Source organism: Typha latifolia, chromosome 1, assembly GCF_019914945.1.
Source record: "Typha latifolia isolate L0001 chromosome 1, TyphaL0001v2, whole genome shotgun sequence".
In the NCBI taxonomy this organism is placed as follows: Eukaryota; Viridiplantae; Streptophyta; class Magnoliopsida; order Poales; family Typhaceae; genus Typha; species Typha latifolia.
Window position 1 is genome coordinate 3,268,489 of NC_133086.1, and position 22,612 is coordinate 3,291,100.

Genomic DNA, 22,612 nt, shown 5'->3' on the forward strand with positions numbered 1-22,612 from the left:
TCCTAATCTACTAATTAATTAACTAAGATTTTTATGTAGGCCTCTCTCGAGCCTAGGATAGTTTAGTCTTTGATGAGAAAAGATTCGCTGGATGCCTTAAGTGGAACAATTTCCATATTAAATTGACTCCTTGAGTGGGATCGGGAGGAGCAAATGTTAGTGGCTACTTTCCCAAAATAGAACCCGGAAAGGTCCAGGCGAGTTAGGCTCCTCTGATCTCTAACTTTTTTCTGGGACAAAATATTTCACCTTTTACTTCTTTAATTAACATCAAATTTGTGAATCTCTAAAACTCGTGCAACCTCTCTAAGTTTGCAAAGTTAATCAAAATTTATAACACATCAAAATTAACAACAACGACGACGACGAATACACAGGAGGAGGAGGATGTAATAATATTCACGTGAGTCTCCTCCTTCCTCCTACTCGAATACTCCTCAGCGTTGGCTCTTCTACAATAGTCGGCAATCCTAAGCCTGCACCATAGATTAACACAAGTGAATAACAGTACTATTAAAGTCGGCAACGACATTACTACAGCAAAAAGCTTACCCGAGACAGAAGTCGGCAGTAATCCAATATTCATCTCCTCTTCCTCAACATTTGGTTCACGTAACGTCGCGATAGCAAAAATACCAACTGCACTCATCTGCTTGTTAATCATCCTAACGACGTAGTACGGCACCTTCTCTTGCCTCTCCTCTTCTCCTTCGTTCAACCACCTGAGCTTAACGAACACGAGGCAATCCATTAAGCTCTCCTTCGCCATCCCTTTCATGTCGTACGCCTGAGACCTTCTCCACAAGCTCTTCGCGTGCCGGTTCGCGGGGCTGGCGAGCGCGAGGGCCCGCGTGGCGTCCCCGATCGCGGCGTCCGGCTGGCGGAGGAGAAGCCGGCATTGGGCTCTGTTGCTGTAGAGCACCACCCTTTGCTTTCTTTGATTCAGAGGACATATCTCTAATGCTTCTGTGTACGATAGCGTGGCTCCTTCTACGTCGCCCAAGGAGAACTTTTTATTCCCTTGTTGCTTCTTTGCTCTAGCTAATGATTCCTTCTTGGTGGATTCCTCGGTTGACATGGTCTCCTCTCTTTGCTTCCTCTCTACTTTAAGATCCCATAAGCTTTTAATGGCTTTCTTAGCTTCGAGACTCAATTCGACTACAACATCATCGAGATTAACGAGTAGTGCACTGGTGATGGCCTCGCCTAGGTTCTCACGACTTCCGAGGCGGTGGAGCTCGGCGAGGTCGACGAGGCAGGGCGCGGCGAGGTCGATCACCCGCCGCCTAGTTCCGGAATCTTCTAGAAGCAACAAGAGGCAGTCGACGCCCATGTATTGCCAATCGTCCGACGATCTTGTCAAGTTGCAGAGGCTCTGGACGACCTCGCGGCACCCGGCGACGGCGTCGCGGCCGATGCTACTGCGGCAGAGCAGCCGCATTAGTCCGACCCCCGCCGGGGAATCGCCGTTGGCGAGGCCTCCCCACATGTGGCATAAATCTTTCAAGAAGTGAAGATCTTGGCAGATTAGTTGGTGGTAAGAGAAGTCTCTGCAAGCGAAGCAGCTCAGGAGGTAGAGCGACCAGCATTGGAGCTGGCTCGCCCACTCCTCCGCCTTCTTGTCCTCCATCTCGACTCCTCCGAGTCCTCGGGTTAGTAACTCGCTGTGGTACCTCTCCCTCCTCGCCGGCGGCAATATCACGAACTCGGAGTAGACCACGCCGATGCAGCTCGTCGCGACGCCCATCGCGAGCGGGACGACCTCCTTGGCGTGCCGGGCGACGGCGGGGAACGTCGCGTCATAGCTCGCGATGTGGCCCAACGCGCGCACCGCCACCCGCTGCTCGACCCACGTCATCGCTCCGGCGCGGAGCACGCCGACGAGCGGCGGCACGGCGCCGGACTCGACGGCGAGGGCCGCAAGGGAGGGGCAGCGGATGGTGTATGAGCCGAGGATGTGGGCGGCGTAGTAGGGAATGTAGGCGTTCTGTCGGCGGCGGAGGAAGGCGGGGTCGGCGAGCGACTTAGAGAGGAGGAGGGACATGCAGCGGAGGACGCCGACGGACGGGAGCTCGGGATCGTCCGGGTCGGTCATGGCGGCGTGCCAGATGGAGCTCAGAACGAGGACGCCGGACTCGTCGTCGTCGCGGCACGGCATGTCACGGAAGAAGGCTGAGAGGGCGGCGCGGCGGAGCTGGGCGTTTGGTTCCTTTGCCGAGCAAAAGAAGCAACAGTAGTAGCAGTTGGTAGCGCTCTTCTTTGAGACGGTGGCCTTCTTCTTCTTCTTTCCGGTAGTGCAGGCTTCCATGGCTACTAGCTTAATTAATTTCTACTTCTTCCTTAATTTGCTCAGAGAAAGAATATTACAAGAGGTGATGATATACTGACACCTAGCCGCGCATGAGAACGAGAAGAGGATTCAAAGTTGGGTGATGTAAGATGCGAGATGCGGCTTTTGATGGATGAGATGGAAAAGGTTTTTACTACCGTAGGTTACAGGGGAGTTCCATGGGGTGGCAATGGCATGTACTGCACTGCTGTTACTTTTGTTTGTTTGAGGTTACTAGGTAATTATGAGTGTTGAACAATTCATGAAGAATTCTCATATTATTTAAATAATTATTAAAATAAATATACAATTAGCAGGTGAGCACATTCAATGACATCTATTGCACTTAGAATATATATATATATATATATATATAATAGAATTTTAAGCAAATTTAATCGGCAAGATAGGATTGGTGACGTGTGTGGTTGGCTCATACTGAATCTCAATTTATAATATTATGGAATGACTCGGATAGTTGAGATTATCATGATCACATAACATTAGTTTTACATGCATGCTAAGAATGCCCTAAGAGTAGGATTAGGACCACTAAGCTAAGTAGAGCTATGTAATGTAATTATAATCTAAGAAGTTGAGAAAAGATTTTTTCTTTTTGCATAAAGATGTGCAACCAAACTCAAAACAATTGAGGCCATGATTCATCGTGCAATTCGCGTGAGGTTTTAGTCTAAAGTTGCGGCGCTTAGATACTAAACATTCCCTTGTTTATTATGCTAATCTTGTTAGCTGCCATGGCTTTGTTTCTTAAGCATCCTCATTGCCTCTTCCTCCCTCCTCCCCTTCCTTAGAGTGCTTCTCCACCTCACAAAAAGGTAATTTCCAAAGGCATGACTGAGAGAGCAAAAGGGGCTTGTGGTCCTCCAAAACAAGGGCTTTATTTATTTTTAGTTTTTTGGCATAAAAAAGGCCTTCTTTTTAGTAGTTAATAAAGAAGCCCAAGAGAAATTGGTGGGCAAGTAAGTACTCGAGCAGTTAAACTGATGATCTTAGCCAATGGCCACTGCCCACTGGCACAGGGATGCTTTAGTTGGGTTCCCGTACTAACATCTGTCAAAGTTGTATACCAAAAAAGAAAAATAAAGAAAAAAAAAATCTCCATTGAAGAAAGCCGGATCTCATTGGTAACACCCAAAGAACATCGAGCTTATATGATTAGGAATCATATTTTTGTATATATGGGCCATGTGGAGAAATTGCAACAAAATCTATTGTAGTTTTTTTTTTTTTTTTTCTTCTTCTTCTTTTTGTTCACTTTTTAGATGGGTAAGTTAGTGGAAGCATAGGGAGGAGGAGGATGCTTCCTACTCAGGAGTAGACAAAGTAACTCGTAGAGAGGATGCCTTTGTTATCCTTTGGGCCAATAAAGTCATTATAAAGATCAAGGACCCACTTAATATAATGAAGCTATTTGTTCCTTCTCTGCTCGGATTATGGGGTACATATCACCGTTTTGATGGATCCAGGTCTTTTCCATCTCTCTCTCTTATATATATAAATTCATATATATCATTACCTCTTTTATCACCCTATTTAAGAAGCTAAGTTTTAGCACAGCAGCAACCAAAAAAAAAAAAACAAGGTTGAGTGCAGAAACTTTTAACAGATGAAAAAAGATCTTTTCCATGATTGATCATAATTGCATGAGAAAGATCTCATATTGTGCAAAGGAGGAAGAGGAGTCACACATTTAAGCAAGGAAAGATATGGTAGCATAGCAACATTTAAGCAGCTGGCGAGAGAGAGAGAGAGAGAGTGTGTGTGTGTGTGTGTGTGTTTCAGACTTTCAGTTCTCTCAGTTTGTCTCTTCAAGAGACGACAACTGTTCAGTATTACTAACCACCAAAGCTCCATATGTGACCTTAAATTGAGGTGAAAAACTGAAACATGTAGCTGAACCAAGAATCTGACATATTCAGAAACTGGCACAAGGCAAAAAATGAATCACAGTATAATACAGAGCACCCTAGAACTCATATAGCTACTACCGAAATTTGCTAGAAATAGCACGGTAAATTTCTTTCGTTCCATCAAATGTGATTCAAGGGCAGAACACACCAAACTATTTATAGAAAAGCTAATGAATTAAATTGAACATCACAACCTAAAGATAAATCTAACATGTCAAAAGTACCACGTTGCACGTAATGCAAACCAGTACAGACTACAGACTCCCAGCACCCCATTGCACATAACATGGATTTGCAGCTAATTACAAATTGCTTAGCACTCTAAATTATGAGAACAGAATTAGCAGCAGCTCAACCACAGAATGGAGATCATATACATGTACGACAGTATGGGCAGTCTCCACATCTGCGCAACCATGGGGTTAGGCATGAAGGATGGAATCTATGGCCACAACACAGCCTCATCAGCACAACCCCCTCGTAGAATTTCTCAAGGCATATAGAACACTCGGGTGATGCCATTGTAACTTCATCATCCTCTTCTGCAGACTGGAAAACTTCTACCTCTAGACTCTCAAGAGCTTCCTTGCTGAGACCTGGAGGCCTCTTGTTGCTGTCATCTTGGACAAATAAGGCTTCCTCTGAGTCGTCAATTGGGTTCTCAAATGGTGAACTTGATCCATACCAATTTCTCTCAGTTTCCCAGTTCCCAATGTTAATAACTCTAAAGACATCGGTGCCTGCAAAATCATCCCAAGAGATGCGCGAAGCTGAAGTAGTACGCCTGGCAACAGATGACAGAGTTGTCAAAAATACAAAATTGTAGAAAATAGAAAGCAAATAAATTTCAAGTTCTCCGAATTTTGGAAAAATTATGAAATTGACTGATAAAGCTTGTTTGGCATATTAATACATGTCTAGGCTGCTAATAAAGCAAACCTGCTTCCAGCAAGAGAAATGCCTCTTAATCTTTCTAAAAGTCGTGCCCTTGCCTGTTGCACAGCACCAGGAAGTCTATCAGTCCTATTTAACCGCAATCTGTCAACTCCATTTGTAATTTCATTGCTGCTGCTAGTGCCTGCGCCAGATCCACTGGCAGCATCGATATCTATTGGAGCCGATTCCCTTATCTGAAAATACCCAAACTGAAGTAAAATTGACTCCTCCAGGAAATATAGACCAAAATCATTATTGATCTTTCTCTACAGTCACTATAAAAAAGATGAGCTGTGAGAAAATATGTATATGGCAGATATTACCTATATATTTGAGAGTACTAATGCAATACTTCACTTGTTTATAATGCACAAAACAGAGAGGATAATTATGTACTAAAAGCAAGGAAAAAATTTAGCTCATGGAACAGAAGTAGCAACTGAAGGATTTCAACCATACTAGTACATCTACATATACTTTCTCCACACAAGAGGATGCTTGACCCTCTCTAATGCTAAATCAACAATTCCTTAGTGGGAAAAATATAATTAACGTATAACTATGTTAAAACTTCAACAAGATTCTGTATGTACAACTCCATTAGAAAAACTTTTTGCTTGAAGATACAGGGAAATCAACTAAAATTAGTTTTGAACAAAAGCAAAGAGCATCTCTTAAATTATCCAGGCATGACAACCACGAGTGCATGTAGCTAAAGGTGTCCATAAAGCACCACAGAGATCTAAAATGCCGAAGTAAATAACAATTGCCAAATAGTGAAAGGTGCTTCACGAAATAATGGAACAATTTACACTATTGCTAGTATATATTTGTCTTGCATTACTAATCTATGGCTTTAAAGCAATCTATATGCGAATATTAAGAGCAAACGAGCCAATACCAAATTACCAGAGTTGATTCCTGCAAATTATAGCAAAAGAATTCCACAAATCTCATTAAATGGTACTCTTCAATCAAATAAACCTATTTGAGACTGAGATTGCTGGGGAAAAGTGGGTGGCCAGTTTCTTCAGGGAACATAAATCTAATAATAGTTCTCTTTTTGGTCCGCAATAACAATTCCAATGACTGGAACTCGATATCCTCATGGACTTCCTTAACTTATCCCCCCAATGACAGGAACAAGGAGCATCTATTCCCTAAAAACCAAGAAGAAAATATCTTATCCCAGCGGATGGTACAGTATGGTATGTTTATACAAAACCGATCGTACATAAAGGAACATCTTTTATCCAATTCAACCGATTTCCCTAGAATACGAGCAACCAAAGCCCTGATCTTTCTTTGTGAGTTCACGTTCACTAAAAATCTAATCCTAAACACACAAAAGGAGACAACTTCAAGCATAGAAACGTCTATTGCCTAGGTTCAGAGGTTCGATCTCCATATCCTTACAGTTTGGGACCCGTGGTGGCAAACGTAGCGACTCTGCGGCGTCCCGACATGCGATCGACCGGTAGCGGCGGTGCCGTCCTCTCTGCGACGAAGGCGGCCACGACGGCGCCGGTTGCGGCGGAGATCCTGGTCGCGATCGGAGACGAACGGGTCGACCCTTAACGGATTCGGATCCGGACCCGATAACCTGCGAGACCTCCAGTTGTAGAAGAGCTCCGAAGCGCTGGTCATCCAAATCGATGCTTTCCTTTGGTCTCCGTCTCCTTCCTCGTCGCTCTTATTTGGGCACAGGAGGGGGAAACGTTTTTGGGGTAGCAGTGAACGATGCGACGACTGGTATTCTCGGGATAAGACCGGCGTAGTATCCTTAACCAGAGCCTCTGGTTAACTATCGAAGTTATTACGAAAGAATCTATTTTGGGTCTTTTTTTTTTATTTGACTAACTATTTTGGTCTGTTAAGCTGCCATATATCAAGTCTTTCAAAAAAAAAAAAAAAATATTGAATTATTTAGCGTTTTTACTTAATAATAAAAAGTTAATGATAGTTTTAGGTCTTCTTTGGTTTAAGAAGATTAAGTCCTGAACTCAATTAGTTAATCTTATTTTAAAAAATATTAATTTTAATTAGATATAAAAAAATAAAAAAAATATTTAGTTTAGACGTCACTGAACCGGTTTAGAAAGAATTAATGTTTTACTGATACTGTTGAATAATTCATAAATAACGGTTGAGATGAATTTAGAAAAAAAAAACCTCTCTTTAGTAATAAATTTACTTAGTGGACCGAAATGATAAAAAAAAAGAAGTTAAAAACGGATTATTTTGGTCAAAAATACTGCCAGCTTCTAATATTTTTCGTGTCAAAGCCTCTTCGCGGAGCTAGCGCTTGCAATTTGAAACATCTAAGAGGACAAAAATGCCCTTTTGAATATTCTTGAATAGTTCACATTCCAAGTTGATCCTTTTTTGCACTCATGCCCTTCTAATATTGATATTTGTGTATAATACCCATCAAAGCACTTCCTTTCGTTCTCCCCTCAAATACTCTTCTTTATCCACGCCTTTCTCGCTCCACAACTACTTCTCTGCGTTCAAACTAACGCATTCTTCGTGTCTCCCTTCACACAATTTGGATCGATCACAAAACAAGATACCAAGGCAATCCCATGCATGCACGTAGCCCGTTCAAATTTTAGCTATAAATTGTTCCCCCAGATCATTAATACTCGATCGTATCTAAAGTACTTCTAATTACATAACGCTAGCTAATTATGTCAGGGTTTAGAGTTGCTTCTCTGCCTCTCCTCTTCCTTTATTTTGGGCTCATTAGCTACGTACCAGTGGAAGCTAGAGTGCTAGGAAGAATGCTATCATATGAGGACCATGGAAAAGTGGAGAAAGAACGCCAATCTTTAGATAGTCTACTCTCAAATGGCTATGGATTGGGATTTGGCAGTGGAGGAAGCTTCGGCGGAGGTGTAGGCGGTGGCAATGGTGGTGCTAGTTTTGGGTATGGAGGTAGTTTCGGCGGCGGCGGGTTCGGTTTCGGCTCAGGCGTCGGCTCGGGGTTTGGCGGCGGATATGGTTCAGGTGGTAGTGGTGTCGGCGGCGGCATTGGCTTTGGCAGTGGCACTCCTCACAAAGGATACGGAGGGGAATCATTAGCTAATCCTTAGTAAGAATAAGTGTGTCTACATTGGAATAAGGTTGATTTGTTTTTGAAGGTGATAGAGATTTCTTATCTTCTTATAATAGTATATCTTTCATTGGCTAATCACATGCATTGGTTTCAGTAAATTAAATCTCCGAATCTAATATGAGATGAGACAATTCGATCTGGAATGGCTGTCTACAATATTGTTTGTCAAACTAGGCACCTTCGTATTTTGGGAATAGACATGGCAAAATCTTGACTAAGATATTCAATGTATTCCCTCTTAAAATCAACCAATCTGAATATTAATTATCAAAACAGGACCATCTTTATGAGGAAAATGCTTCCTCTAAGTAGTTCTCTAAACTGTGATAATTACTTTGAGAAGTAGAGTTGGTTCTATGAGAGGAGTCGGTGTCGTCTCTTAACTCTTCACCGTCTCCTACGATACTCGCGCGCTTCTACCTTGAAAGAACTCCTCGCGAGGGGAGAGAGAGAGAGAGAGAGAGAGAGAGATTACTAGTTTGGATCTCATGGCCTCGGGAGGGAAAAGATCGACTTTTTGTACGTGCTCCTCTACTGCTCTACCTTCTTCCTCGTTGGGTTCTTCGCCCTGCTCTCGCCTCTCGCCTCTTTCTTCCCCTTTTAGGAATCCTACAACGACGGCGGTCATGGTGGGGAATCCAGAAGAATTCGGAGTACAAGCAATGCCGCATGGGGCTCCTCTAGTAAATCTGCTTTGGCGACGGTTCGGGAACATTTATCCGGGCATCTGAAGATTTATCTAGAGTCCTAGGCCAGGTTGAGGAGAAGATTGCAAAGATTACCATGATTCCAAGAGATCATGGGGAGGTATACTGCTTACAACTTGTTGAGTTTGAAGGATTTTCTTGTTTTTAAGGAAATAGTTACTTGTTAGACTTCTAATGTAATCATTGAGTACTTTCAAGTCTTCTTCCTAAATTTGCAACAACAAAAAAATGGTTATCTCTACCTTATAATATATAAATATCAAATACTGGAAGAGCATGAGAGGCATACAGTCCTATAGAGCCAAGCTTGTAATGGGATTTCGAGGAAAGGTGAAAAGTTAAAAGACTTTTGGGTCATATTCTATTAATCTATCATTCTATCTTGAGGACTTCCAAATGATGGCTGGATCAATGCTCTAATCTTTTTTGTATAAGCATAATAGCAGTGCCGTAGTTATCGAGTAACATTAAGAATGTTACTCCATCCTTCATCCTTTTCCCATTAGGAATATTTTCCAATCACCTCAACCCTTGCCAATTCACGACCCATACAGATGTATCTGAACAACTGGGCATACTATAGCTATTTATAAGATTATTTTTCCTCTTGTTTAGCTACTCGTTAGACATCTGGTTGACATAAAATTCCACAGAAGAGCAACAGGGTACACACTTAATTAAAGTGAACATCTCCTTCTGTTGTGTTTTATCTTCATATTGATTCTTACCGTTTAACTTAACATAGCTTACTTACTATCAAATTGTAGCTTGGCTTGACTACCTGTAGTTAGTTAGCCTATTGATGTGCAGAACTTGAGCTGTATCAATTGAAAGTTTGGGATATTGAGATTTTTTATGTTTCCAGTCAATACTGGTATATGCTATTTGGCTCAATAAGCAGTTTGGCTCAATAATACATTATCTCTTAGACTTCTATTTTTTGGGAATAAATCTAATGTTGCTCAGTATAACATATTTTATCATTTTTATATATTGTTGCTAGAGCAAAGAAACATTACATGTTGATCAAATTTCATAAAGGTGTATTATTGCAGCATAACTTCAATTACTGACAGCATAGAAATCTACTTCAGAACAGCTCTTGCAGAATGGTTTAAATATGGATATTGGCTATGACTAACACAATTGTATTGGCTTAAGGGTGAAACCAAAACAAGGGGATGGTCTTTTATTTTATTCAATGTTAGTGAACGGAACAATTGCCGAAGTATGCACCTTCTCTTTTGAGCTCTTTTAGTAACTTGTGGTTTTGTTTCTTCTTTTATTTTTTATTCCTCTGTAGATGCAGTCTTGCATTTCAGATAGTTTGTAATTGCCACCATGATTTCTTTTACAAAATGATAGCTTTACACTGAACCAGTGTCTTAAACAAAGAAAATGATGACAATTTAGTTTTATTTTCTTGAAAGTGACTCAACACTCTTTCAAAGTTAAAATGTGGAGCTTTCTTTTGTGAAATTGGCAAGTCATAATCACTTACTGGTTTGATCACAGCATGTCTTTGCCTATATGATCTTCCAACCAAGAACTGTCATCCCGCAGTGTAAGCATGGGCAATCCGTATACCATCTAAGGTTAGATTACTTGAAGATTAATACGATAACTATATACGATCTACTCTTTTTCATATATTTTTATTTTCTAATTATATTACAGCCTTCTACTTCTCTTTAACGCTCGATTTGAGTATTTTTTTTTTGTGGTTGGAAAAATGATGAATGAAGAAGCAAGCATGAATTACTCTTAGATAAGCCTGCACAACAACTTAATGTTCTTATCTTAATAGCGGAATGTTAATTTTAGCTTAATTGACTAACATGTTCAGGTGATACCTTATAAGTTTCTATCCTCATATTTTTTTTCCTAACCTTTTCCTTTCTAGTTGATTGATGTCATAGATTATAAGTTGAATCTTTTCTTTGTTTTTGGCAGGCGATCGCTCATAAGAGGAGGAGAGGAGAGAAATGGGTAGCAAGTAAGTGGATAAGAAATCAGATATCATTAGATTTATAGTAATATTGGTGTTCTAATTATTGGATAAACATTGCTTGCAAATTCCAGGTACTTGCATGGATTAACGCCTGCAAATAACATCAGTGGACAAAGTTGGCTCTTGAATACATTTACATCCCAAAATCCTAGCCATCTAAATTTCCAAGTCCTTTATAGGGGGGGGGGGACAAAAAATAAATCATACAAAGTGACATGATGATGATAGATGACTTTGACTTTGTTTTCTCCCACATTAAGAGACCTCAGAATCAATCAGAAACAAGGTAGTGATATTAGTGTCAAACGGCTGTTATACCCTTATTTGTAATCCTCACTATTTTATTTTTCATATATGATAACTGCAATCTAATCGTAGAAATCTAAGGTTTTCTACGTATACTTAAAATTGCAGAGCTATAAATAAATATAAAAATAGAAAAAAAATCTAATCTCACAATAAAGAACTCATATAGATCATAATATACACCTCAAAAAATATTAACTCGTCACAAATAAAAACAATTAAACTTAGAAGACGACCCGGTCTCTTATCTAGCAAAATTCTAATTTATTAAATGCTCGCATACACTGGTTGGCGTAGCTCTGTGACTAAATAAGACAACGAACAATATAACACAAACTATTCTCAGGAATAATGCACCAAATTAGACAAGAAAAAGAAATTTAGCATGAGTGAAATAAAAGCAAGTTTAGTACTGTTTTTTTTTTAATAAAAAATTAACAAAATATTATTAAGAAAGGATCGTACTTCTATTTCTTTTAATTATTGATGTACTAAAACCAATGTACACTGTCCTAGTGATTAACAACACTTTAGGGTACATTCCAATGTACTCTTAACCATATGATATAGTTCAACTCTTTCACACCGAACCTTCTTCCCCTGAGTCTCGGACCATGTCTCAGAACTCTCTCTCTCTCTCTAGTAGAGTGGGCCCCACACTACAAGGGCGAACCAAACCCCACGCCAACGACGAAGGCGCCTCCCTTTGTCTCGCCTCGCTTCCGTCCTGTTTGACTGCTGACTTCCACTAAAGAAAAAAGATATCTCCTTTTTGACCATTAACTACTCCTCCTTGCCATCCCACCATTCCCAGAACAAGCTCTTCCGTTTCTCTCTTTCTCTTGCTAGATTCTAATGGCGTCTTTGTCTCTGCTCCCCTTCTCCTTCGTCCTCTTCCTCCTCGCGGCGTCTCCGGTTATCTCCACCAACTCCGAAGGTATCACTTTCGACTGCCCTCTTCCTTTTTCTTTGTGAAAGGAGAGAGAGAGAGAGATGTGTTCTGCTTTTCGATTTCGATTCAATTGGTTGACGGGTCGCGAACCCAATTCGCAGGGGAGGCTTTGCACGCGCTCCGCACGAAGCTTTCGGATCCAACCAACGTGCTCCAGAGCTGGGACCCCACCCTCGTCAACCCCTGCACCTGGTTCCATGTCACCTGCGATGATCGCAACCGTGTAATTCGCCTGTAAACGCCTAATTTTCCCTATTTCTCCCCTCGGATCGTTCTCCTTTTTAGCCTTCTTCAGTTGTAAAAGGTTGAACCCTTTGTTTGGTTTTGGTCGCAGGGATTTGGGGAATTCTAATATCTCTGGCCCTCTTGGCCCTGAGCTTGGTCGACTGCAGCACCTCCAATATCTGTAAAAAAAATTTATCCATATCTTCTTCTTTCTTTCTGTTATTATGATGTTTTCTTTTTCTTTTTTCTGGTCAAAAGATGGGATTTTGATTATGGGTAGGGGTTAAATTCGCAGGGAGCTGTACAGGAACAACTTTGAAGGGAAAATTCCGGAGGAATTGGGTAATTTGAAGAACTTAATAAGCATGGACTTGTATGGGAACCATCTTCAAGGGCAGATTCCAAAGTCATTTGGTAAATTGAAGTCCCTTAGATTCTTGTAAGTCATCAAACTCTAACAAGTCTTTTTGCCCCCCCACTTTAGTGTCATATTTGATTTGAAGGTGTTGCTTATATGCTCTGTTCTTTTTGTTCACACAAGGCGTCTGAACAACAATAAGCTAAAGGGATCCATTCCAAGAGAGCTAGCCTCACTCTCGAACCTCAAAGTCATGTAAGTTAATGCCGGACTTGAATCTCCTTCTTATTCCTTTGATTGTTTGTGTATGCATTGGTACTAAAAGATTGTCATCAACTTTTTCAGTGATCTTTCGAATAACGATCTTTGCGGAACCATACCAATTGATGGCCCATTTTCCACTTTCCCCCCTCAAAGGTAACGGTAGACACCCATCTATATGATAATTTTTAGATATTTTGAAGATTAGTTTTAGGCTATCATATCCTAGAAGTTGTATTTCAGCCTAGTGAAAGGGTAATCACTGTTGTCTGTTGATAGAGCAATAAAAAGAAAGAGTTAAAAATTAGTATTTCTTATCATTACTGTTGTATAGGCATCCGTAGATACTATTACTCATATCTTGGGCATTAACCACCTTGTCGTAGAAAATGCTAGCTATAATTTATTTTTTCCTCTCCCTTAATTGAAAGTTGAAGCTAAAGAAATTTTCACTCTTCATGGTGTGGCATAATTATGCATGAGCAATTTGTTTTGTACTATTTGCTGTGCTCTGTTAGATGTCATTCTTCATTTTTCCAGGGTAGTAGTATCTATCCCTTTGATGTAGGCTAATGTCAGGATTTCTCTTCTTATCACATGTAAAGAATGATGGCTCTTAATGCAATGTTAATTAAGAACCCGTTGCTTTCATTCCATCCTATGCTGAAGAATGGATCTCAGTCAGCTAATCGTTAAAATAAGATCAGTCATAAATCTGCAACTTTTTGCTGTTGGTTTATCAAGAAATTCAATTAACGAAGATGTATGTTCAAATACTATTCATCACATGCCTAGTTTACAAGTTTCCATTCAATTGCTTATGACCTTGATGTCCTGTTCTTATCATAGTCTACTGACTTGTAGAGTTGTCCTCATGGACTGAAAAGGGCATGTTTAGCTACAGTCTAGAGTGCCCTACATTGTCTCATTTCCAAAATTTTCTGTCTGTGAGAAGATCTAAATGAAATAAAGTAGGCATGGTTACTGCTACTCTTACTAGCTATAAAATTTTCTTACTTAAAAGAAAAAAAGAACCCCAGCTTTATTTGATTGGCGTATCTGAGCATGTTTTTCTCTCTTTTTCTGGCATTTCAGCTTCGAAAACAACAGCAGACTCAATGGACCGGAACTTCAAGGATTAGTTCCTTATGACTTTGGATGTTGAGAGCGTCTACTAATACTGAAGTAGTATCTGTAAGAAATCCTATCAATGTGGTTGTAGAGAACTTGCTGAGAGGATATAGAATCTTGGCAGTAAGAAATACCGGTATTTAATGTTACTGGCCAATCTATTTATGGACTACATAACTTGAATATAATGTAAGAAGATTGATGAGCTTATATATATATTTGTTAAACTGCATGTTGCAAAATCAGATGCCTAAGGTTCATCTTTTGTATTCTTTCATGTATTAATCTCGATCCGTAAAGCTCCCATAGAGTTTTTTGCAATCCAGAAGATTTGGGTAATGACTGTTTGTTTCTGTGTCTGTGGGAGCTGAAACACAATTATGCAGAAAAGGGGTTATGTCCTTGCCTGTCTCGTTGGAACAACCACTGGTGTCAAGCAAAAGTTAATATGAGACGCCATCCTACTCTTAGTCTCATGTTTTGTTTCTCCAACACCACTTACACCTTAGCTTAGTAACGGATCTTCCATCACCAGGCTACAGTGAACAACCCACTGATAGCAATTCCAGTAAGATTAATCTCATGAAGCAATTGCTCGATTTCTAATGAAATCATACGAGAACAGTCTTATCTCAACAACCTTCACCCTTTCTCTCGATAAACACCAGCTATATTTTGACCCCTTCACACTGACAAGAACACATCTTTAAATTTCAGGACTCTCACCCAGCAGCCAACAAAACAGGAGAATTCATATTAAGAAATTTTAAACAAGAACACATGGGAAAAAGAAAAGAAAAAAGAGTGCTTATGCTTATAGAGTAACCGGATCATCAGAGGTCAATGGTGTCGCTGAAGGAACATTGCTCAGATATATTAAGTACCCAAATAAATATCACCATCTATGGCATAATACAACTTCAATTTTCTGCACCTTCCCTATTAGGTACGCATCCTGCTGCTTTCTGCTGCTCTCACTTGAAGGAAGTATGGATGTGCCTGCATAAAAGGAAGAAAGTCGATATGGGATAAAGGGTTTAGAAAATGTTGGAATTCTTTTAGCACGACTACTATTGGTCACTCAGAAAATGTGAGAGAATATGAATCTAATAACGTAAAAGACTACTTGTCAACAGTCCTGAAAATATTGAGTCCCTTGCTATTGTCAGGTCTCTTTATGAAGGTCAATTTCTCTGTTCACTTGCATGAACCCAAACCAAAAGAGAACATGGACCAGGAACTTCGCCTGCATAGTTGCTGCAAAGCCACAATACCTAATAAAATGACCTGCCTGCTGGTTTGGTGATATTGATGCACCCAAGACACTGATTGAGGACACTAATACCACTGAACTAATTGATTATGTTGTTATCGCTATTCAACATAAAGTAACATTTTTAATGTAAATATGTTGTTACTTGCTATGTCTATCGAGGGATACTTTATGCTTAGTTGAGTCTCGGTCACAAAAAGTACAATATAACGGAATAGGATATCACCATACTGAGTAGAGGTTCAAAAGTTACCATCGCTTCTCGTGCTGTGAGCCTATCCTGGTGATCATAGCGAAGAAGTTTATCCAGAAAATCTATTGCCTGAATGCAATAATTAAGTAATAACAAGTTAACAACAATAGTAAGCACTCGTGATGTTGATCAGAGACAACAAGACCCTCCTAAATAACTAATAACAATAAAATTCATAAAAATGCTTTAAGGAAAGAGAACCTCTGGAGAAACAAGATGCTGATTGTCCGCATTAATGAATTTAGACCAAGGTTTCCTGCTGTGTCTGCAGCATGTAACAAGCACAACAATAAATCACTTAAAAACTCATCTTTAAAGCATTTGACTTAAGTACTTCACAGAAACAAGGTTATAGTGTTATACGACTCAGATATCATAGGAGTAAAAAGAACAGCCAGAATGGATCTAAATATTACCTTCCAACAAGAGCTTCAAGCTGAGGATCAAGCTCTAACCGATATTTGCTTAAATAAGAATATAGTTCATCTGTTCCAAGCACCTAGAGAATTAAAAAACCAATGTTCGGACAATCATTTAATTCAGTGCAACAAGTACCTCAAAAACTTGACAAGCAAATGTAGTTTTAAATCATCCATGCTACACAAGCAGTAGTTTAATACACAAACTACTTGACAAAAAACTTTCAAAGGAGTGAAAACATAGCTCAACAATTAAAGCTTGAGGCAGTCAAAATACAAGTTGCAGAAATATTTCTTATATAGTTTGGACCATTAACATGCCAAGTTCTCATATGAGAAGTTAGGAGAATTGAAGTTCCAAAAGTTCCAAAATAGCTTCAAACACATCATCACCTGAATGCACTAACTCCATCCGGAAACAAAAAGCTAATCTTCTAGTTACCTTTGCGATTTTAACAAGCTGGTCATGATTGTCATGGCCATAGAAAAAGGGTTCCTTGCGAAATATCTGCAAACCAACAACAAAGAAGTGGACCCAGTTTTATTTTGAAGGCATTAAGCAAAATAGAGCAACATAAGGATTTTGAGTTAAATATTCACTAAAATCACATCAAAATAGCAATATTTTCCTTGAAAAGCAAAAGAAGAATGTTACCATTCCAGCAAACATGCAACCAAGACTCCACATGTCCAAGGAGTAGTCATAATCTTGTAGGTCAACCAGGAGTTCAGGTCCCTTGAAATATCTGGATAACAAAAAGTCAAAAACAAAAAGGAAATGAACACTTATATACGTAAAATAAGAATGAGTGTGCTACTTGCATTCTAAGATGCAGGATAGAAGAAAATCGTCAATATAGATTCAATGCGAACTTTGCTCAATTAAAGGACTGATATTGCCAGTTCCAGATTCCATCACTGGGACTTCCAAAAGTTTGGGTTAGCCATTAGATGGCATCGCAGTAATGAAATTAGAGGAGAGAATGTTTGTATTGAATAAGAGGTCCATCATGTGATGTCAATTATCTAGATTCTAGAGCAATTCAAATTGAGGATCTACATAAAGATTAAAATAAATTTATCACCAGCTGTGAATCTCATAGCAGCTTTGTATTCATCCATGCTAGATTCCTACTAAGATTACATTGAAGAGCCACCAAGTCATGACCTTTCTGGCAAGTCAGCAGGATGGACCACCTTAGTACCTACCTCAAGGAAGGAACAATCCTCTTCAAAACCCCAAACCATGAAACAGTCTAGAAGAAAGCAAAAGTTGGCGACTTTTCAAACAGGAAGCTGCTTTGATCTATTAAAAGAACAAAAAGTACAAACAGATGAAAAAGGAACACAACGATTTAAATTAACTATGTATAAGATGAAAATCTAATCACTCATTTGCTTAATAAAGTAACATAGGGCATTTTTCAGAAAGAAGGTTATAGAAAAATTGAGGATGAAATAGCCAATCTTGAGTGGCCACTCATCAGCTCATGCTGGCTCGGCTCTTCAACATTCTTAAAAGAATTGTCACAAAACTAGATAATAGAACTAGGTTGTGTCTCTCTTTCAGAAGAGCAATAAAGTAAATTAAAGTCTCTCTTTCATGAGAACACCATAAAAGTCATCAAATCATTAATACCATTAACTCAAAAATATGTCACTTCAATCTAGAAAGTGCTGATAATAATGAAATAACAAGCATGTAAGCACAAGAAAAACCCCAGAACAAAACTTGCCTTGAAGCAACACGAACATTGTATTCTTTGCCAGGATGATAGAACTCAGCCAGTCCCCAGTCTATTAAACGGAGTTTTCTTAGTTCATGATCAATCATGACATTATGAGGCTTGACGTCTCGATGCATGATTCCTTGTGAATGACAGTAATCTAGTGCCTGAAATTATATTAGGGGTAAACTATCAAAAAGAAGAAGTAAATTAGTATGTTAAAAATTCCAAACTGACTAATGTCAAAATTCAGGAAAAAAAGAATCTCAATTTATGCTTATGAGATTTTATTTAACTGCTTAAAATTGAGACAAAGCACCAGCGAAATCCCATTCCTTACAAATGCTTTGATCATATAAGCTCATTTGCAAGAAAGAAGTACTGTATAGTTTTGTTTTGGGTGATAATACATCCTGAAAATCTATAAAACCTAACTTCAAGCCACCCAAATATAGAGAGCAATAATATTTGTGAGGATGCCATAGTATTGCTTAAAAACAAAGTATATTAGGGTGACAAAAAATAATCAAAAGCAAGTAGCACCGTACCTTAAGAAGTTCATAAATGTAGTAGCGTATGTCATAATCTGTCAATGTTGGGTACAGAACTTTAAAATCTGTACTGTTTACATATTCAAATATCAAGCTAGGCGTTTTGGAATGCTGATCCCTGACAATGTCAAGAAGTTTGACGACATTAGGACCACCACAAAGGTTCTGAAGTATCTTTATCTCCCTCTTTATCTGCAAATCCCAATAAGGAATCACTAGGTGAGAACATAAAAAGATCAGCTAAACAAAAAATTTCCAAAATTCATTCCTATTCATTGAGACAGTTGACAGATTACACTGTTAGGAAGTACCAGTAACTTCATTTTGAGAGTAAAATATAACAACATCTTATCATTTAGTGTTATGTAGAAGATATATCATCAACTAGGACGTTAAAGGGATTCACAAATATCAAAATCATCCTTGAATGAGGAACTATAAGAACAAAAATTCTGAAATATATTCAGCCATACTGCTGAAAAGATGGAAATATTTCAGCTTCCCAGTACTAAAGTCCTTACTGACAAAAGAATGCAAAACATACTTATTGGTAGAAGGTTTACAATATGAAAATAGATTTCTGCTTTCTAGTCCTCTTTCATATGTCACATCTCATCTCAATGATCCTAAGATACTTTAGAGGCCAAAAATCTTGTCAGAAAAATTGAGCTAGACATCTTTATCACTGACAAAGAATACCAAAGGAGTTAATGTAACAATTTTCCTTTAAATGTGTTCTAATTTGCACCGTGTATTTACTATTTAGCTGAACATATTTCATGCATAGGACAAAAAACATGTTTTTGGAAAGACAAGGCCACTTATGATATCTTTCACTTCATTTGGCATTCTATAATTGTTTTCTAGGAAAAAAAATTTACTCTTAAACTGAGGATTTCATGTTGTTCTAAGAAGTTGAGATAAGGATAGACTAACTGGTTTGACATATTGGAACTATTTCATCATATTTGGACCAATAAGCGTCTACCCTACTCCTTCCTCAATCTACCTGTAATTCAGTATGTGAAATCTATAATCATCAATTCATCAAACAAGTATGTGCTATCAGTAAATGTAACAAGGAAAAAAGAAGGAACTAAAGCAATTCTTTTATCCTTTACAGAAAAGTACCTTCTTTTTCTTAACAGGCTTTAGGATCTTAATGATGCACCGCTCATTATTTGTTACATTTATGCCTTCAAAGACTTCACTGTATTTACCTCTTCCTACTTTCCGTACGACCTCATAGTCATCCTGTTCACTGAGAAAAGAATATTGAAACAAGTGACTGAAAATACCATGGATGTTCATAACTAATTTGCATAATTTGCATAATCTCTATCTAACAGACCAAAAAAACAAGGGAACAATCAGAATAGCTAAAGATATAGTAGAGTATCTCACTGACAACTTTAGCTAACAAGCAAGCTTGTTCATGAAATTTGTGACTTTTCACTATAACATCCAGATATTTATGTAATTCTGTAGCTGCTCAAAGAGAGAAATTACTATGTAAAAGTAACACAAGTGTACCATAAGATCACAAGCTATAATTGAAAATATATTTTTTTACTTATTAAAAAAATCTGTGTATAAAATGAACAAGATTAGTATTGCTCAATTATACTATGGTCTATGCTGTTTCAATCAAAGCTCTAACATTTTAGATCGCCTTCTCTAATGAGAGGTGACATTTTTGGTTTCTAATGAAACACTTTGTTGTCAATATCTATAAATATATTGTTCAATTGTGCATGGGGCAAGCAAATATCCTCAATCCTCAGTATGCATGGGACAGGTAAAGATCTTGAGAAGCTCGATAACTACAGCACTGAAAATTAACAATTTCATCTCGGTCAATGAAAAGAAATTAACTCACAGGGACCACCACTATAGATTATTTGACGTGCATGCAGAATCATAGAAAACAAGCATATGAATATTTTCCCAAAGTGAAAAAAAAAATCACATAATGCAAGGAAGACATTGTTATTAATAGTGTTGCGAAGATCAGTGCTATAATATCAACTTTTACACCACAAGATAATGAGAGACTGCTAGAACTTTCATTCCTTCAATTAAAGGATGTTAATCTGGTCTTGCCTCAACACCGGGCATGGTTGATCTAGTAGTTTGTGAATGCTAGAGTATTGATATATTCAAGTAAGTATCCAACCCGATTTCCAGAAATTAGAAATACAGTGACAATGTAAGTTGCTAGACTATACAGAAAACACAGCAAGAGGATCATAAAAGCGTAAATACATTGTGCATGCTTGAAGGTAATGTCCCTTTAACTCATGTCAATCTAATGTTATCTTAAAATGGTACTATAAATCACTCTATATGATCTTTTAAACTCAACAAGTTCGCACTAATTCCCAATAATGAGAAAGCTCCATATACTAGGAATTGACACTTTGAGAGTTACTGCAGAATGGTATCCTTCCTCTAATGACAAGAATATTGTAGTGGGTACCACAGATGGTTTAAGCTTATAAAATATGGACACTTGCACCAATCGAATAATCTGGATAGCTATAGGGATGCTATTTAAATCATAGATTCTCTCAATTTCAGGTCCAAGAAGGTTATTAAAATATCCTTTTAAGACAATGTGAAGGACCTGAAATACATATGCAGCGAACAAGAATGTCTAACTAATAAGGTAGTAATGGATATTTACAAGTACTCCTATATACTCAATAGTGAATATACACAACTATGAGAGTTAAAACTGTAGTCATGGATATTTACAGGTACTCCTGTATACCCAATAGTGAATAACCGAATATACACAACTAAGAGAGTTAAAACTATGGACTCGTGGAGCTTTAGAAAGAACGAGATCAATATTTGCCGCATGCCATGATCTAAAATAATAGAACGATAATTGATATGTCCTACAATGGCACTTGTCATGAACTAGTGTGTAAATATAAGGTGGTCAAAGTACATAGCATAGCCGAAGCAGGAAGGGTCTCAAAGGAGATCAATATTCAAGTAAGGCTGTCATAACGTTTTCTTGGATCGATGGATTTATGCAAAATCTAAAACTAAGTCAGTTCAATAGTACTTCACTAGTTTAATCAACAGGTTGAATCAAGGGCTTGTATAGATAACTTGACTCATCTTGAACGAAAACACCAGGTCTATGCTTCACACAAAATACATCCTAAAACCCGAAAAGAGATTAAACAAATCGACCATAGATATCAAACCAGAACCGGAGCATAAATAAAAAGGAAAATCGAAGAGTAGAATTAGGATCAGTGCTAGGGTTCCAAAATCCGAAGATGGTTGATTCTTACCCCCACTGGACGGTGAGGGATTCGTAGTCCCAGTACTCCTTGGGCCGATGCACGTTGATGTCGGCATACACCCGAGCCTTCGACATAGTCTCAGATCTCGCCGCCGACGCCGCAACGGTGATCTCTGGTGATCGAGAGGATCCCCCTCCTATCCGCGAAACTTTTGGATCGGCTAATAGGCTTGTAGCTGAAGCTGCTATTGGAGAAGAGTGAAGAGTGAAGAGAGAGAAAGAATCAATATGCCGTGGGCTTCCGCGGCCCACGGAATCGAGAGCGAGACGGATTCCTTCGCTTACCTTTGGTTTTTTTTTGTTTCTCTTATCTGCCCTTCAGATATTGGTCTTTGAACATTTTCATTTCTACCCTACTTTTTTCTATTATTTCTGGTTTGAACCAACTATTTGTTTTGGTCCATCCACCCTTTGCTTTTTTTCAATTACTATGTGAAAAAGCACCCTGGATTAGTTTCTGTGATGAAAACTAACAAAGGGGTTTTTAGATAAATTATGCACAAAATTGAGAGATTGATTTGCATAGATCTTAATCAGACTATTGTTTTATGGATTGCTTAACTACAATCTCAAAATTATCAATTGTGATATAGTAAATTATTAATAGAATAAATTCAGCCTGAAGCCTGGTTTTGGGCTGCTTGGTAGTCTGCAATCCATTCCTTTCTAATTAGAGAAGTTGGAGAAGTCCATTCATAAAATCAAGCTGACTATAACTGAAATAGGGATGAGTGACCAACAGAAATAACTGACGCATGGCATGAACTGAGAGAGCTAAGAAATCATGGTGGCCAAGAGAATT

The 22,612-nt window shown here is 38.6% G+C and overlaps 4 protein-coding genes and 1 long non-coding RNA gene across 5 annotated transcripts; 2 read left to right on the top strand and 3 right to left on the bottom strand.

Moving 5' to 3' along the window:
- Nucleotides 1-307: 307 nt before the first annotated feature.
- Nucleotides 308-2,351, bottom strand: LOC140802622 (uncharacterized). The gene is made up of 2 exons (XM_073158168.1): nucleotides 553-2,351; nucleotides 308-476 (listed from the first exon to the last, which is right to left on the bottom strand). Exons 1-2 carry the CDS (start codon nucleotides 2,306-2,308, stop codon nucleotides 400-402), a joined length of 1,833 nt encoding a protein of 610 aa, XP_073014269.1. The 5' UTR covers nucleotides 2,309-2,351; the 3' UTR covers nucleotides 308-399.
- Nucleotides 2,352-4,415: 2,064 nt separating this feature from the next.
- On the bottom strand, nucleotides 4,416-7,022 carry LOC140780683 (probable E3 ubiquitin-protein ligase RHY1A). Its single transcript, XM_073126385.1, has 3 exons — nucleotides 6,613-7,022; nucleotides 5,200-5,390; nucleotides 4,416-5,044 (listed from the first exon to the last, which is right to left on the bottom strand). Exons 1-3 carry the CDS (start codon nucleotides 6,841-6,843, stop codon nucleotides 4,630-4,632), a joined length of 837 nt encoding a protein of 278 aa, XP_072982486.1. The 5' UTR covers nucleotides 6,844-7,022; the 3' UTR covers nucleotides 4,416-4,629.
- A 1,718-nt stretch (nucleotides 7,023-8,740) lies between these two features.
- Nucleotides 8,741-11,144, top strand: LOC140780417 (uncharacterized). Its single transcript, XR_012107510.1, has 3 exons — nucleotides 8,741-9,121; nucleotides 10,975-11,017; nucleotides 11,104-11,144. It is a non-coding gene; the product is annotated as an uncharacterized lncRNA (long non-coding RNA).
- An 886-nt stretch (nucleotides 11,145-12,030) lies between these two features.
- Nucleotides 12,031-14,507, top strand: LOC140780691 (leucine-rich repeat protein 2-like). The gene is made up of 7 exons (XM_073126399.1): nucleotides 12,031-12,275; nucleotides 12,392-12,524; nucleotides 12,625-12,696; nucleotides 12,811-12,954; nucleotides 13,057-13,128; nucleotides 13,219-13,290; nucleotides 14,230-14,507. The coding sequence occupies exons 1-7, from the start codon at nucleotides 12,194-12,196 to the stop codon at nucleotides 14,297-14,299; spliced, it is 645 nt and encodes a 214-aa protein (XP_072982500.1). The 5' UTR covers nucleotides 12,031-12,193; the 3' UTR covers nucleotides 14,300-14,507.
- A 487-nt stretch (nucleotides 14,508-14,994) lies between these two features.
- LOC140780690 (casein kinase II subunit alpha-2) lies at nucleotides 14,995-22,109 on the bottom strand. The gene is made up of 10 exons (XM_073126398.1): nucleotides 21,800-22,109; nucleotides 19,620-19,749; nucleotides 18,486-18,680; nucleotides 17,947-18,104; nucleotides 16,866-16,956; nucleotides 16,653-16,718; nucleotides 16,208-16,290; nucleotides 15,993-16,056; nucleotides 15,792-15,860; nucleotides 14,995-15,264 (listed from the first exon to the last, which is right to left on the bottom strand). Exons 1-10 carry the CDS (start codon nucleotides 21,883-21,885, stop codon nucleotides 15,208-15,210), a joined length of 999 nt encoding a protein of 332 aa, XP_072982499.1. The 5' UTR covers nucleotides 21,886-22,109; the 3' UTR covers nucleotides 14,995-15,207.
- Between the last annotated feature and the right edge of the window lie 503 nt (nucleotides 22,110-22,612).

Coding starts and splice junctions, on each gene's coding strand:
- LOC140802622 (XM_073158168.1), bottom strand. CDS start 2,308: ATGGAAGCCTGCACTACCGGAAAGAAGAAGAAGAAGGCCACCGTCTCA. Junction 477..552: donor ACTGCCGACTTCTGTCTCGG/GTAAGCTTTTTG, acceptor TCTATGGTGCAG/GCTTAGGATTGCCGACTATT.
- LOC140780683 (XM_073126385.1), bottom strand. CDS start 6,843: ATGACCAGCGCTTCGGAGCTCTTCTACAACTGGAGGTCTCGCAGGTTA. Junction 5,391..6,612: donor GCCACCACGGGTCCCAAACT/GTAAGGATATGG, acceptor GGGTATTTTCAG/ATAAGGGAATCGGCTCCAAT. Junction 5,045..5,199: donor ATTTCTCTTGCTGGAAGCAG/GTTTGCTTTATT, acceptor ATCTGTTGCCAG/GCGTACTACTTCAGCTTCGC.
- LOC140780691 (XM_073126399.1), top strand. CDS start 12,194: ATGGCGTCTTTGTCTCTGCTCCCCTTCTCCTTCGTCCTCTTCCTCCTC. Junction 12,276..12,391: donor TATCTCCACCAACTCCGAAG/GTATCACTTTCG, acceptor CCCAATTCGCAG/GGGAGGCTTTGCACGCGCTC. Junction 12,697..12,810: donor CTGCAGCACCTCCAATATCT/GTAAAAAAAATT, acceptor TTAAATTCGCAG/GGAGCTGTACAGGAACAACT.
- LOC140780690 (XM_073126398.1), bottom strand. CDS start 21,885: ATGTCGAAGGCTCGGGTGTATGCCGACATCAACGTGCATCGGCCCAAG. Junction 16,291..16,652: donor AGCTTGTTAAAATCGCAAAG/GTAACTAGAAGA, acceptor TTAATTCTCTAG/GTGCTTGGAACAGATGAACT. Junction 15,265..15,791: donor TCACAGCACGAGAAGCGATG/GTAACTTTTGAA, acceptor CCTTTTATGCAG/GCACATCCATACTTCCTTCA.